General features: G+C 35.5%; 1 protein-coding gene across 8 annotated transcripts in view; it reads right to left on the minus strand.

Moving 5' to 3' along the window:
- LOC149779169 (protein unc-80 homolog) overlaps positions 1–17740 on the minus strand; it is a 225941-nt gene that overhangs the window by 53576 nt on the left and 154625 nt on the right. For all 8 annotated transcript variants that reach the window (XR_016415580.1, XM_089939731.1, XM_089939730.1 and 5 more), the window contains 6 exons: positions 16931–17050; positions 12717–12927; positions 9972–10175; positions 8536–8575; positions 4611–4666; positions 3387–3542 (listed from right to left, as the gene is read on the minus strand). Coding sequence is in view for 7 of the 8 variants with exons in the window: in XM_089939731.1 (XP_089795857.1) it covers positions 3387–3542; positions 4611–4666; positions 8536–8575; positions 9972–10175; positions 12717–12927; positions 16931–17050 (787 nt within the window). In the remaining variant the exon portion in view is untranslated. The remainder of the gene's footprint in view (positions 1–3386; positions 3543–4610; positions 4667–8535; positions 8576–9971; positions 10176–12716; positions 12928–16930; positions 17051–17740) is intronic.

The following is a 17740-nucleotide window of genomic DNA, read 5'->3' on the forward strand; positions in this document are numbered from 1 at the left end:
GAATGGTACAGATAACTCACTATCATTCACAATGTGAGTCAGCATGCCATAGCGGAAGTAGCAAACCGTTATGACTAATTTCTCTGGGTAACCATATTTTGGCATGATCTTCCAGGGGTCCCGATGACTGACTCCATCAGAGGTCATTGTTGATGAATGTTGTTCACAGATTGAGTTTTGTTTCTGACGTTTCTCCTGGAGATGATGCCATGCAAAAAGCATGTCTGTCACACCATGCCTTGAACCACACCAACTCTCATGCAGGAACTAGTGTGCCATCAGCACTCATTATTGCAGATGTAATGGATGACTGTGGTCTGTACACTGTCTTCAGAGCATCACAGAAATTCTTTATACCAGGCACATCTTCATAGGACTGAATGTCATCTGCCTTGTTGCTCAGTCATGAGTCTGACAACTCACCAAGTTTGCACTGGACATTCCTCTTGATGCTGTTTAAGGCTGCCTTCTTAGATGATAAAGTGCTGTCTTCTAAACAGGTCTTTTGAAGCCTATTTCTCATTTAGTGGTCTCCATAGAGCAGAATTAGTCTCATCAAAGCAACTTGATATTTCCTGTGGTAAAAATGTGGGTTTTGGATGCTGCTGAGTGTACCAAGTCTCTGAAGTAAAGCCAGTTTCCTCAAAGTTCTCAGTTACATCAGTTGTTTCTAGCTAGCTGCATGGTTCTTAAACAAATGCCTATTTTGTATTTTCCTGTTTCAATTTGTAGACTCAATTTTTTGGTAACTTATTAGCCTAGTGGTTGTCCGCAAAACTGAATCCCGTTACTGCACTTGGAAATTATGAGTCTGAGGTTTGTCCATCATTTTACACTTTTCACGGCCTTAATCACTCAATCCTAGCTCTCTCTTCTCCTGACTATGATGTAGTCAATGAGATGCCAGAGCTTGTATTCTGTTGTGGTTTCACAGGCAAAAGAATTAGAAGATTGTGTTCAGTGCATTTCCCCAGTTGTGGGAGTCCAGTTTTATTGTGTTTGTCAAAATTTGTGCTGATGACACCTGGCCATGTCTCATAATCTGTGCCAACTCTTGCAGTGAAGTCACCAAGGATGATGAGCTTGTCTGGCTTCTGTACTTCTGCAATAAAATATTCCAGGTCTTGGTGTGTACTGATGATAGTTGTTATGTCTTTCTCCAGAGAGTGGGAATTTAATTTACATGAATCTGTGAATCACACACCTCTGGAGATTTGTGAGCTTGCTAGCTAGTTGTGATTTGATGGCAAAACACGAAATTCACAAAACTATACTTTACTTCAACCACAAAAGAAGATGTCGCCAGTCTCAACTTCAGCAAGTTGTACTTCCTCAGCTAGCTTAGTTTCACTCAAGGCTGCTATCTGAATGTTAAAATCTTGCCAGTTCTCAACCAACTAAACCTATTCTTCTCTCTGGTTTATATCTTGTCACACTGTCCATTAATGTGCCTGGCACCGATGGCGAGTTGTGTAACCTTTGTCTTCAATTTAGAATTTGACTGCCAAGGTGGAATCATCATCAGCCATGGTATGCTGAACAGAGTTAATGTGAAGCAGGCAATGTTTAGGGCACCTTTTCTAGTCCCTTCCTGATGCCACTGAAGTGTGCACTGTGATCCTAATTAGGGATGTTCTGTCGCCCAGGGGGCAGCAGAGTTCTACTGCTGCTCCTATCCAGTGAAAAGTGAACCCATACCTTGAACTGACTTTGTGCAGGTCTGCACACTACAGTTCCCAGTATATTCATACCGGATTCTCTGCTGCTTGCCCATCACCATAAGACTTGAAGGTATCATGTTGGGGGAGTAGGGACGGTACAATGTTATGACTTGCATGCAAATCAAATTTAAGTGAGGGAAAGTTGCACAAAGAGTCATCCCCACTCTATTCCAAGCCTGTCTGAATCAGTGGCATGACAACGCCATTGAGATGACTGCAGATGAGTCTGGATGCTGTTGATAGCCATCAGGTCGTACTTCACCTGAGATGATACCATGCACTGTCCAAGCAGCTCTTGTCATCAGCTGGGGTGATGAGCATATCTGCTCTGCTGCCTGGGCCACCAAAGAGAACTTCAGAGGATTCAGCCTCTTTCTTATTTTTCAAGGTATATATAAAACTGTACCAGACTAAAAGGAGTCAATCACGTGACAAGCTCACTTCCTTTGTAAACATCAAGAACTTTGTGCAACAGCAGTTTACTGTATCACAGCTATGATTTAGCTTGAAAGTGGTATGTTGCCAGTAAAGGAATAAGTTGTTGCAAAAGGCACAAAATGTCATCAGATACTCTCAGTTTATAAGGAAAAGTGAAAGCAATTTGACCAAAGGATGAGAGAGAGAGACAGCCCTATACCAATAAGGTGAAATACAACATTAGAAAGATTTCAATACTTAAATAAATATTCTCAATATACATTCTGCAACTGTGTGAAAAATAGAATGAATGGAGGCCAACAATATTTTAGCCTTAACAGAGAAAGATAAAGATAATTACAGTCCGATGTTTTATCCTGACTTTACTGACAAGGGTTTAGATGGCTTTGCACCATTAATTGTAACTCACATTTATCTTAAATAGCACTAATATAGGTTTTATCACATTAATTTCATAACATATACGTGATTTTTAAATTAAAATATTAAATTATTAAAAATTTAGTCAATGTCTAACTTTATATATATGTATGACCACCCTCTTGAAAGGCCATCCCTCATATAAGGCCACTTTCCTGCTGCACAAGGTGTTTCCTCGTAAGAGGATGACCACTGTAACATTATTTATGCACTTCTTTCCAACAGCTGTAAATGGATTTCAAACGAAAGTTATCCATAAATTATCTGACGCACAAGAAGTTGTATCGAGTTCAGCAATCAACACTGGGCAAGCGTGTTAGCTCTGGAAATTAATGGTAGGACAATAGAGGTATCAAATAAGTGTGTAGCCAGTGTGTTAGGTCTGGAAATTAACATTATTACACCATAGAGATATTAAGCAGGCACGAAGCCAGTGTGTTAGCTCTGGAAATTAAAAATGGAACAATTGTGGTACCAAGCAATTATGTAGCGTGTATGCATTATATACACTTAAATTTAAAGTGCCCTGTAAACTTGTGACTCATAAAAAGACAGGTTTTTAAGTAAGCAATCCAATAAATAAGCTGGCAAAGCTATCATATATACTCACTTAAAAGACAGTCCCAACTGCAAACAACATAGGCTTAATCTGCTGTCACACAATGTGCCAGCAGATCAGGGTCTCTGTTGTTGTACTGATTACTCCCAACATACAGACCTTGATCTGTCAGTGGATTATGGGATGGCAGATCAAGATTTGTGCAGTTTGCAGTTAGATCTGACTTATACACAAGCAGTAATCCTTACCCCTAGAGATTCCATCTGCATGGCAACTAGCTTGACAAGAGCCGAGGAGAATGCAGGGGGTACCACTTCACCACGGTGAATGCTAGGAAGGCCATCTGCCCCAGTGGGACCTGAACCACTGCTCAGAACAATGCTGATCAATACATTGATCAGAGTCTGGAAATCAGAATAAATTAACTTGAATATGCATCAGCAATTACCATCTCTATGACAATGACATTATTACTACACCCATGGACAGGATAGCTGTCCAGTTCAATATGTATCAGTAATTACCATCTCTATGACAATGACATTATTACTACACCCATGGACAGGATAGCTGTCCAGTTCAATATGTATCAGTAATTATCATCTCTGTAAAGGAATGAGATTATTACTTCAATCACTGTCAGGTTGTCTACCCATGAAATCATATAATAAGGTCACATGAGCAAAACACTTGAATCAGAAATGGGTTAAAGAAACATCATACCTGTGCTGTGATGATTACAGATGTCCATTGTCATAAATTATAGCAAAAGATATATAACTTCCAACTGCATTATCCAAGAAAGCATTTATTAGAGTAAGATGCAAATTATGTTGAATATGAGACAGACTGAAACCAGATTACATATCTATGCTTCGTCAATGTGTGACAATGTAAAAAGAATACCCAACTGCAACAAAATTACCAACAGTTCAGAAGTAGAGAGTAAAATAACCAATTTATAAAATTTGTATCTAGAACTCTGCTGTGTAGCATATCATACTGGGCAAACATGTTAATATATTATCAGCACCTCCTGGCTAAAACAATGTAAATTTCTAAAGACTTAAAAACAAAATTGTTTTGTCATCCAATAAAGAAAATCTTACATTAGCGCTCTTTTAAAGTTATGAACTAACTGAATGATTGCCATATTTTGTTGCTTACGATTCTAAAAAATGTTGTTCCTTCAAACTTAATTTGAAATGATCACTGATATATGAGACTATTAATTAGTGTATTTAATAGTGTACAAGCTGGATCCAACTGCAAATAACACAGACCCTTAACTGTCATTGCATAATGTGCCATCAGATCTCTGTTGTTTGTTCTTCTGACTATTCCAAAGAAACAACATTGATCCAGATCAGCAATAGGCTATGTCAGCCCTGAGTCTATATTGTTTGCAGCTGGATTCAACTCATATTCAAGTATATACGGTAAGAAAAAAAACGTGATTTAGGACATCCTACCTTGAGATGAGGAAGGTGGGCAATGTATGGAAATTTCTTCAAGGTCAGGAAAACACCTGAAATTTTATAATAAAAGTTTCTATCGACAGAAATGAACTTGCGAGAGGATAAATGAAAGGCAAGGATGATGTAAACTATTATCTGTACCTCTTAAATGTTTAATGCAATTCTATAAGAATAATAATGTAAGAGAGGTGAAATTGTAATTCTACAATCACACTAAAGTAAGAGGTGAAAATGTAATTCTACAAACACACTAAAGTAAGAGGTGAAAATGTAACTCTACAAGTACACTAAAGTAATAGGTGAAAATGTAATTCTACAAACACACTAAAGTAAGAGGTGAAAATGTAATGTAATTCTACAAGCACACTAAAGTAAAAGGTGAAAATGTAATTCTACAAACACACTAAAGTAAGAGGTGAAAATGTAATTCTACAAACACACTAAATTAAGAGGTGAAAATGTAATTCTACAAGCACACTAAAGTAAGAGGTGAAAATGTATTTCTACAAACACACTAAAGTAAGAGGTGAAAATGTAATTCTACAAGCACACTAAAGTAAGAGGTGAAAATGTAATTCTACAAGCACACTAAAGTAAGAGGTGAAAATGTAATGTAATTCTACAAGCACACTAAAGTAAGAGGTGAAAATGTAATGTAATTCTACAAGCACACTAAAGTAAAAGGTGAAAATGTAATTCTACAAGCACACTAAAGTAAGAGGTGAAAATGTAATTCTACAAACACACTAAAGTAAGAGGTGAAAATGTAATTCTACAAACACACTAAAGTAAGAGGTGAAAATGTAATGTAATTCTACAAGCACACTAAAGTAAAATGTGAAAATGTAATTCTACAAACACACTAAAGTAAGAGGTGAAAATGTAATTCTACAAGCACACTAAAGTAATAGGTGAAAATGTAATTCTACAAACACGCTAAAGTAAGAGGTGAAAATGTAATTCTACAAGCACACTAAAGTAAGAGGTGAAAATGTAATTCTACAAGCACACTAAAGTAAGAGGTGAAAATGTAATGTAATTCTACAAGCACACTAAAGTAAGAGGTGAAAATGTAATGTAATTCTACAAGCACACTAAAGTAAGAGGTGAAAATGTAATTCTACAAGCACACTAAAGTAAGAGGTGAAAATGTAATTCTACAAACACACTAAAGAGGTGAAAATGTAATGTAATTCTACAAGCACACTAAAGTAAGAGGTGAAAATGTAATGTAATTCTACAAGCACACTAAAGTAAAAGGTGAAAATGTAATTCTACAAACACACTAAAGAGGTGAAAATGTAATTCTACAAGCAAAGTAAAGTAAGAGGTGAAAATGTAATTCTACAAGCACACTAAAGTAGGAGGTGAAAATGTAATGTAATTCTACAAGCACACTAAAGTAAGAGGTGAAAATGTAATGTAATTCTACAAGCACACTAAAGTAAGAGGTGAAAATGTAATGTAATTATATAAGCACACTAAAGTAAGAGGTGAAAATGTAATGTAATTCTACAAACACACTAAAGTAAGAGGTGAAATGTAATGTAATTCTACAAGCACACTAAAGTAAGAGGTGAAAATGTAATGTAATTATATAAGAACACTAAAGTGTGTATGTGAATAGGATTTTTAACATAGCTTTAACAATTTTTCAGTCATGTCACTACAATGTCTGCAGGGTGGCAGTTTATAGTGATGTCTAGCACTGGGGCACCAAGAAGCAGACAGGTAACATGATGTCCCACCCAGTCACATTATCCTGACACCAGGCCGACCAGTCCTAACACTAACCTCTTAATGCTTAGTGCCTAGCGAGGAAGCTGTTAGTACCATTTTTGTAAGTCTTTGGTATGACTCGGCCAGGGCTCGAACCCATGACCTCCCACATCCGTTGCGGACGCTCTAACCACTAGGCCACAGCACACTAAAGTAAGAGGTGAAATGTAATGTCATCCCATAAGCACTCTAAAGTAAGAGAGGCAAAAATATAATGTAATTCTGTAAGTACACTAAAGTAAGTGAGTGACAATGTAAGCTAATTAAAGTAAGAAAGGTGAAAATGTAATTCTATAAGCACACCAAAGTAAGCAAGTGACAATGGAATGTAATTCTATCACTAAAGTAAGAGTTAAACATGTAATTCTAAAAGGACACAAAAGTAAGAGAGGTGAACATGTAACGCAATTCTAAAGCATGCTAAAGAGACAAGATCATGTAATGTACATTTATAACCATATCTAAAGTAAGAGACATGATCATGTAATGTACATTTATAACCATATCTAAAGTAAGAGACATGATCATGTAATGTACATTTATAACCATATCTAAAGTAAGAGACATGATCATGTAATGTACATTTATAACCATATCTAAAGTAAGAGACATGATCATGTAATGTACATTTATAACCATATCTAAAGTAAGAGACATGATCATGTAATGTACATTTATAACCATATCTAAAGTAAGAGACATGATCATGTAATGTACATTTATAACCATATCTAAAGTAAGAGACATGATCATGTAATGTACATTTATAACCATATCTAATGTAAGAGACATGATCCTGTAATGTACATTTATAACCATATCTAATGTAAGAGACATGATCCTGTAATGTACATTTATAACCATATCTAAAGTAAGAGACATGATCATGTAATGTACATTTATAACCATATCTAAAGTAAGAGACATGATCATGCAATGCACATTTATAACCATATCTAAAGTAAGAGAATTGATCATAAAGTGTCAAAGAAATACAAAGCTATGTCATGTCTAAGATACATATGTTTAAATCTCAAACATTTTTTGGATCATGCTGAACATTTACTTTTATGGTAAAAAGAAAAGAACTTTCACTGCCAAGAAATATGCAACAACCTAGGTGCTAATACTGCAAGGGAAAAAAAATTAAAATTACTGAAGAAACATATATAGTACTCATCTGCTTTAACTCATTAGCAAAGAATTAAATAAAAACGTACTTTAACATGTACACAAAGAAACAAATAAAAACCTACTTTAACATGTAAACAAAGAAACAAACAAAAACCTACTTTAACACGTAAACAAAGAAACAAATAAAAACCTACTTTAACATGTACACAAAGAAACAAATAAAAACCTACTTTAATATGTAAGCAAAGAAACAAACAAAAACTTACTTTAACATGTAAACAAAGAAACAAATAAAAACCTACTTTAACATGTACACAAACAAACACATAATTTCCTGCTTTAACATGTACACAAAAGAAACCTAAATAACTGCCTGCACATAAATACATTTCAAAAGAAATATTTGCAGGATCTTTCACTAATAACTAATATATAAAAAGGCAGTTGAAAAACTAAAGTAAGTAAAATGGCAAAGAACTGAAGAAACATATAAATATAAACAAAAACATACAAACAGAAATAATTACCTGCTTTAAAAAAAAATAACAAATTATTACCTGCTTTAACGATGAAACAACCAATACCTACTTTAATGAAAAGAAGACAAATAATTACCTACTTTAACATGTAAACAAGACCTCTCTGGTGGTACAGTGTTAAGAATGTCCACCTTGGATGTAGGAGCTCATGGGTTTGAACCCCAGCCAAGTCATACCAAAGACTTATAAAAATGCTACAAACAGCTGCCTAGCATAGATGCTCAGCATTAAGAGGTTAGTGTTAGCACTGGTCGGCCTGATGTCAAGATACTGTCACTGTGTGGGGCATCATCCTACATATCTGTGGTATGATGCCCCAGTGCTAGACATCACTATAAACTGCCACATTGCAGACATCATAGCGATATGACTGGATTTTTTTAAAGCTATGTAAAAATCCAAATCACACACACATAAACAAACACATAAATAACTTTTTTATATAGTAAAATATATTAAATAAATACCCTTCAGTAGGTTTCCTGCTGCATCCCAATCAGTTTTCCTCTGCAAAACAGAAGAAAAGAGATAACATGTCAAACTATATTCAAATTTGCTTAAGTTCATGGAACTTGATTATAACAAGATGGACTTTAGTTAATTCTAGTTTGTGCTAAACATTGACTGAGGTTGATTTAGGTTCATAATTTTGAACTTTACATCAGCAACTCATTTACCTTCAGGCAATTTTCTTTCCAGTCTTAACTTAACCAGAAGTAAAGACAACCCTCCATGGAACACAACCCTACATGATTCCAAATGTACAAAGAACACTGTGAACCTTTGCATCCAAATTTTTATTGGATCGCATCAATATTTTTATGTAGAATCTCTACACTAGTACATCAACACTTCTATCTAGTAAGAGTCCATCATCACCGCTACTGAGAGTCTATACAGGAGTACATAACAACTTCTGTACAGAGTTTCCAAACGAAAACATCAATGCTTCTATCTAGAGTCTCTACATGAGTGAATCAACACTTCTATCTAGCATCTATCTGTCAATCTTCATTTGCTATTGTTTGCTTTAGGGAATCAGTTCAGGAATTATTAGGTCTTAGTCCTTTTGAATTAGCTTTTGGAAATACTGTATGTGGGCCTTTAAGCTATTAAAAAAGAACCTTCTTTCAACCAAAAGATTCAGAAATTAATCTTCATGATTATGTCTCTGATTTCAAATACAAGTTTTCAAAGGCTTTTAAGTTAGCAAGAGCTAATCTTCACTCTACTCAGTCAAAAATGAAACTATGGTATTACAGAAATATAAAGGAAAGGAGTTTTCAGCCTGGTGACAGAGTACTGGCTCTCTTGCCTATACCACAAAATCGTCTTCCGACAGGCCAAGTGTTATGGTAATTATGCAGATGAAAAGAGAGTAAGTGATTTAAATTACACCATTAGCACTCCTGGGAGGAGGAAACAGAAAAAACTTTGCCATATAAATATGTTAAAATAGTGTGTTGATACAGATGGCACTGTTAATCATTCAATCGAGTTCTACCTGTCCCCCCACCCCCCCGTGAGGATTTAAATGATGGCATGCATTCTGACTTTAGTGACTGGTTTAACCAATCACTGGAATTTTTAGAGATATTAAACAATCTCAGCCAGAAACTTTCACATCTTTTGCCACATGAAAAGAGTGAACTACAACAGCTATTATGTTAATATGAGCACTTGTTTCCAGATGTTCCAACACAAACAAATAAAGTCAGCCATGATGCTGAAATTGTAGACTCTACACTTGTGACAAAGCATCCTTACAGGACAAATCATCGAAACAGGAATGTTTGAAAAAAGCAATTCAGTATTTGCCGGAGAATGATTTCACAGAAGCAAGTAAAAGTACAGTAGATACTCCAATACACACATCTATATTTCCATGTGACTGTGTACCTACCCTAAGAGTAGATTTCTTGCTGATTTTGCTGAAAAGTCTGTCCAGTCTGCGCAGAATCAGATTAAGGGCAGGTCTGACTTGCTCTTGTGACCAATCAGTGATGGGCAGAATGTCCGTCATGTATCGCTGCAGTCCTGCACAAGCCATTGTTTCTGGGTCATATGGGGCCAATTTCATCAGTGTGTTGGCAATTTCTGCTAGCCTCTATGGAAATAAGGAAAAATAACCTCTTCAACTACACCTCTCCTTTAATAATGTCCAGGCATTGGGGTACACAAGCAATGACTCGAAATTTGGTTAACAGTTGGGGAATGGGTGGGGTGAGGTAGGTACTTAACAACTTTCACTGATATATAAGAATTATGATATTTTTCTAATTATAGTGTCTGAAATTAGATCTTAAAAGGTCATATGAAGAATTTAAATTGATGACAAACATTTCTATAAATACAAATTGAATGTGCACTTAAGCAATGTTACACTAAAAGCAGATATTACAATTGAACCAAAGAGCAATCAATGATAAATTAAAATACATCTCGTTCAACAAGAATCCCTCAAAGGGACTGACGCTTCATTGGGTAAAAGAATTTCCAGGAATTTAAAATAATAATTTTAACTGTCAAGTGTTTCAAGATCTCTCATACTCTTCAACGATAACAAGATTGTTGCACACGAATTAGAAGTCAGCTTGGCACCATTTCATTTAGGACAAAGTAGACATTATTAGAAGTCATGTTTATTGTTCATTCATGGGGAGTAGTTGGAACAAGATTTTCAAGATAGTCATCATGGCAGCCATATGGGATTTACCACTGGCACCATTATCATTCAGGACCAGCTAAGTATCATAGGAAGCCTATTGGTGAGAACCCCCATATTAATATTGCCATCCATTGCTGAGGAGTAGAGATAATAATATGTTCAAGATGTGACTTTCCATTCAGAAGGAGTAACAATAACAAGATTTTCAAGATGGTTGCTGTGGTGGCCATACTGGATGTCAGATTGGCACCATTTTCATTTACGACCAGCTGGACATCTTAAGAAGTCTGTTAGTAAATACCCCATTTCAATATGCCTTTCTGTTCAAGTACAATTGTGATAACAAGATTTTTAAGATTGCTGGAGTGGCCATTGTACAGGATGTAAGATCAGCACCATTTTTATTTAGGATCAGCAAGATATCAAAGGAAGTCTTTCTGTGAAAACCCCATATAGATATAACCATCCATTCAGAAGTAACAGTGATAACAAGATTCTGGAGATAAAATCAGAACCATTTTCATCTAGGACCAAATAGACATCATAAGAAGTCTTTTAGTGACAATTCCATGTTGATATGATCATCCATTCAGGAGGATTAGCATTACAAGATTTTCAACAAGGCTTCCCTGACGCTGTGTAAAGTTTGAAGGCAATCTCCATGTAGTCTATGAGAGTAGTGATAACAAATTTGTGCTACCAAACTGACAACAGACCATCAATTAAACTTTCTGGTAATGACCAATAAAGCTAATAACACTGAAGATATTCATTTGCTTCACTCTAACAGAAATTTCTTCATGTAACTTTTTTTCTAGCTTTAAAGGACTGTCAAAAAATTGACTGCATAGGGCTTGCAGTGGCTTACTGTTGTTAATTACTACATGATTAAGTTTATAATGATCACATCCAATTAAAAATAACCCATGGTGGTTCACTTGTAGTGATAATGAACTTGCGGCCAGAAGTTATGCATGTAATAGAATAGTATGGTACCAAAGCACAAAAGTAACTATGTAGTGCTAATTAAAGTAAAAGTCTGAACAATGTAAAATGTATTGCACAGTAAATTTACGAAGATAAACTTTTCCAATAAATGTAAACACAAAGAACAACATGATCAAATATAAAACTTACTTAAGCTAAAGTTCTGTAACATGTACATTACAAAAAGAAAACAAGAAAAATCCTAAAAACATGGTAATTTGTTTTTATATAAACTGCAATCCGTCAAAACATTTAAGATTTTCTCAGGTGGTACATCATCATACATTTCTGTCACGCAATTTTTTTCAAGATACTTCTGTATAAACTGACACACTTGTGAAGAATGTGTTCTGCTGTCAGTGGACAATGTTATGATGTGCTTCGCGATCGAGGTTGCAAGAGTCTGGTATGTATGCGTATGATATGTGGCTGACACAATACCACCCCATCTCTGTGATTTGATGTGTATGATATGTGACTGACACAATACCAACCCATCTGTGATTTGTTGTGCATGATATGCGACTGACACAACACCATCCCATCTCTGTGATTTGTTGCATATGAGGGATGCTATACACAACACCACCCCATCTCTGCGATTTGTTGCATATGAGGGATGCTAGACACAACACCACCCCATCTCTGTAATTTGTTGCATATTAGGGATGCTAGACATCTCTGTGATTTGTTGCATATGAGGGATGCTAGACATAACACCATCCCATCTCTGTGATTTGTTGCATATGAGGGATGCTAGACACAACATGACCCCATCTCTGTGATTTGAGGCATATAAGGGATGCTACTCTCCAACAGTGCATCTAATATTCTTAAGATATAAAGGTACTTTTCTCTCCTTGTCTCAGCATGATTTAGCCTTCAAAGTCTTCCTGTGCCATTAACACCCTCACCATCAAAAGCCACCTCCCAATACAAACCTGAAGACTTTGAATTTCTGCAACATTACTGACTGGACTACAATAAACTTACATTGTGGGCCTTGTGATCCAGCAATTCTGGAGGTTTGAAAGTTGGATCGGCCAGCGTTTTCCTCAAGTTCTTAAGCCGAGGTTGGCATGTTGAGAAGAATTCAGCCACAATATTCAGCAACATGTCACGAGGTTTACGGAACTCATTCCTCAGCTCTACATCTTCATCATCTTGGGTGTATTGCTTTCTTCTCCCTTCCTCCATGTGACGACTGGATGAAATGAAAACATTGGTTATAATTCTCAGAATAGGTAACAAATGTAATATCTACTTTTTTATGGTAAGGGTTGTTCTATTATACATTCATGGTACCAAGGGATGGCAGTTTTAAAAAATATATACCAGGGTACTTTAATTTCATAGAGTTCTTATTAAAATGATAAGAAATATCTAAGTTGCATCATTGGGTGAGTATCCCACATCAAAAGTGGCTTCCCTAGGTCCCAACAAGTTTAATCCCTGTATTACTAAGGTATAACAAACAAGAGACCCTTGAAAGAACTGATGCTCTACTGGCTTAAAAGAATTTCCAGTAATTAAAGATAAAACAATTGAATGTTTTCAACTTTTGTGTTTTGCAACCATCTCAGATATTCTTGTAAAATATAATAAATTTGACAACAAAATTATTTTCTCATATTTTGAGTTAACAGGTTCACAAGATACCGGTAGCTGCAGTGCAAAATTCTTTGTCATGGACTCTGACTTGAATGTGATATGATGGATAGAAGATCTTTGAACTTGCCACAGACAATGTCAAGATATAACAGCATGCTAAGTTTGGTTAAGTCTATTTTTAATAGAAACATCCCCTGCCTGAAGTTATTAGAATTGAATCAACCAAAGTATTTTTTTAGATACAGCCACAAGCAGTTAAATGATACAAATCTTACCACATTTGTTTGTGTTATTACCCAAGTACTGCTAAAAACCCAAAACAAGAATGCTGACCTTGAAAAGTTTGTAAAATTTACTTGAACATTCATTACCTCCAGTATGGTTTTAAAAACTGCAATTCCAAACCCCATCGATCTTAATGGCTTCTTGATAACTCTCAATTTGACGTTATCCTTACCAAGCAATTTCATGTGGGCCTCACGGCAAACATCTTTCCCACCAAGTGACATACTCAAATCAACATATGCCCACTAACTGTAACAGTTTCCTTTCTTGACTTTTTCCACAAGAACCTGAATATTTCTTTTTATTCTGCTCTACTCTTAAAACATTTTACAAGGTTTACTGTTAACTTCATCCTAACATGTCACTTGTTAGATGACATATAAAACATAAAAAATATAAAAAAGCAGCAGCTTGATAATGCAGACATTCTGCATCACAAAATATGTGCCCTTTAAAGCTTTACAGGTACTCCAGTCAAGTTAGTCTGGTTCCCTGATCAATTCAACTGAATCTATTACAAAATCTGAATCAAATACAAACAAGCCAGTATCTGGATTTTACTACAAACAATCATATTTCCATAATTTGTGATTTTATTCTATAGGTCCGTATTTCAAGGGTCATTCCTGTAAGATTGCAAAATTGTAAGTGTTGGCAGGTCTGGACATCAACAAAATGTGGTCTCAGGACAGGTAGTTTCTCATAACAGATTTATGAAAGATGACCAGTTTTTAAGATTGAAATTCAACATGATTTATGAAGGAAACATACCCACAAATAATGTACATGGACTTTATTTGTTATTCAAAGTTCTTGTTAAAATATTGCATTTGTTTCATCCCAAAATAATGTTATATATCAATCAAGACATAAAACATTCACTTTTATTTTTCATGATCACATGTGCATCTACTAGCATATCAATTGCAAAATTAACGAAGGTAATATTTATTTATCATGTCCATCAGTTAACTTCAAATATCGATAAATTTCAAAGTTAATTCAAATGCAGCATAAGATTCGCACAATTAGTTATGATATTGCTTACTCATCTCGTGTTCTTGTGTATGAATTGCTAAGTTTGGAGTGGATATGAATATATATATATATATATATATATATATATATATATATATATATATATATATATATATATATATATATATATATATTCCAATGATTTAAACCAAAAGACACAATTAATCCATCCAAAAATGAATTTACTATGACAGAAGTGAAAGGCTTAATTAACAAAGCAATGAGCACACAAACCATTTCTAATGACAATCAAACCTGAAAAAAATGATAACCACTATTAAAGATGAAGAGAAAGACCCTATTCACCCTCAAGCATTATGGATTGACTTTAATGACAAACAATATACTTGACTGCTACAGTGAAGCCCTTTAAGTTTTCTCATCATGTTACTGATGCTGTGTGGTTTTTCACAAAAGATGAACAACATTGCAAACCTTTTAAAAAAACTATGTATATCCTCGACTGCTACAATGCGGGTTAGTGACGTGTTTTTGTTTTTGTTGTTGTTATTGTAGGGTTAAACGCCATTTTTCAGCACAAGATAGACTATTCATGGTGGCCAGTATTAATGGTGGAGGAAGAACCCAAGAAATCCCCGGAAAGAACCACTGACCCATGAGAAGCTACTGGCAAGCTTTCTCACGATTAGTGACATAAACTTAAGTCTGGCAAAGAATACCACCTGTATGGCCTGTAGATTTTTAGCAAGTCAGATTCAACTTTTTATTCTTCGACTTTCTGCGGTATTTAGAACAACACTTTCAAGAGGTGTGTTTACCAAAAAAATAAAGGTCTGTGGTGGTTCTGTTTTTGCGACACTGTTCATTAATTAGAACAGTCTGCGCCTTGCCTGCAGGCTCGACTATTTTAAGTGGTTACATGGTTACAAAGGATTACATAAAGGTTGGCTGTGTTTATCTCTGTATTTCTGTGATGTGATCTTTCATAGCAGTGTTGAAACACATATTTTGCCAGAACAATATTAGTCAGTTGTGGCATTCTGCAGGTGTTTGCTCATGTCAGTGTATTTATATAATAAAATCAATCCATGGATGATTATTGTGGTCACAAATGACAAGTGGTTGCTCAATGCAGAGGCTATTCAAGGCCGGTTTTAGTGTATTTGTATACTTAAGTTCGGATAGACTTCATAAAAGTCAGCCCTCACACTTCTGCAACAACATCCTTTTTGTCATCTGACAAGAACCTGACTCAATAAAACTTTATCATTGGACTTGACCATAAATGCCTATCAATTAGGTGTTATATTTCTTATATACAAGTCTTCTTGTCAAAATAAATAACTTTTAAAACTGCTGGTGAAAGTCAACAGTATAGCTTTCAGAAAGAAAATATCATTGTATAAATAAATAATTTGAAAGAAAATTAGTTAAGTATGTAAGGATGATGATGGCTAATCTGGAGCTAAAAATAACACATATTCTGGCAGGTCAAATAATTATGCATATCAATCTTTTCATACCGCCTTTAAATGTTTTTATATCGAGTTTTACAAATATGTATCAACTGCATTAATTCTGTAAATAAATGTCCAACAAAAGCCATTATAATTCTGGATTGCTACCACATACGTACAATAAGAAATATTTTAGAGAAAAAATAACTCACTTAAAGAGGACTAGCAAGACCGACACAGTCGTGACTAATCCTCACCATATTAACTTAGGATTAACTAGATATCATAACAATTCCTTTTTGGAAAATCCCATGTCCAAGTGACCATCAGTTCTGATAAAGTAAAATGTTCATGGTAGCCGGATGTCAGATTGGCATGCTATAATTTATGACCAGATATAAATCATAAGACCTCCTTCAGTTCAAATCCCCAGCCCATATTATCATTTTTAATAAGACTTTCATGATGGATGCAATGCTAGCCATACTGGATTTCAGAATGGCACTAGTTTTATTTATGACCAACCTGATATCATGCAAAGTCTTTTAGTGAAAACACCACGTAGATAGAAGGAGTAGCAATAACAAGAATGTCATGATGGCCACAACTGGAGCCATAATGAATTTCTGACCAGTACCACAGTACCATTTTCACCGACTACGGGATGAATGAGTTTGTAAAGTTTCATGGTAATCTGCCAAGTAGATTTGGATGAGTAACAAAATGTGTGCTAATGGAAGGTCAGAAAACAGACAACATGAAGGACAGACAAAAAGACAATGGGCCATCCCACAGACTCTTCTGGTCTTTACCACTTGAGATAAAAAAGATTCTGTAATCTGAGGAATCCAATACCTGGCATGGGAGTCTTCTCTGTCATCATAGTAGAAGCTGGTTTCAACAGGAGAACCCCGACTCTGACTGCGATTATTGCTCCTTTCTGTCTCAAGCTGTCGCTGAGGCAGACTCATAGTTCTGTAAAAATAAAGTACAGTGGAACATCACAATAAGGTAAGGCCATATAACAGTCAATTATAAAACAAGAGCATGATCATAGATCCCATCATTCAGCATTTATGAACTTCTGCTGAGTTCCAGGCTAACCAGAACCCATCATGATATGGTTTTGCAATACAAATACCCATTATTAAATAGTTCTAAAGAACACTCTCCACACTCTCACTTCCCTTTATAAGGCAGTGCTAGCGTAAACCCTTCACACACCCATGTCCATCTAGGAGGCAGTTCTAGAGTACACAACCATGCCATACCAACACCTCCTTTTATGGCAGCTTAAGTGTACAGTCTCCACACATCCCTATTATATAAAAGAGCAGAAACAGGTTTTGTAAAATTCAACAAATGTTTTATTTCCCCTGAATAAAAATTGGTACGGTAAATTTAATCGCAAAATAGTCCAAAAGTTCTATCACCAATGAATAAAGTTCTAACTAAATTCCAGTGGTTGAAGAGGAGGAAGAGGACACAGAATATCTACCACACCCTCAGCACCTACACCCTCATCTTCCTGTATGAGGTATCTATAGTGTACACACTCCACACACCCACCTTTCCATATGAGGCAGATCTAGTGTGCATCTTCCGCTTCCCTGCATCCCAGTATAAGGCTGCTTTTAGCGAACATCTCAAAACCACAAGCTGTCC

Source organism: Sinohyriopsis cumingii, chromosome 17 (genome assembly GCF_028554795.1).
Source record: "Sinohyriopsis cumingii isolate HCF-2022 chromosome 17, ASM2855479v2, whole genome shotgun sequence".
Lineage (NCBI taxonomy): Eukaryota > Metazoa > Mollusca > Bivalvia > Unionida > Unionidae > Sinohyriopsis > Sinohyriopsis cumingii.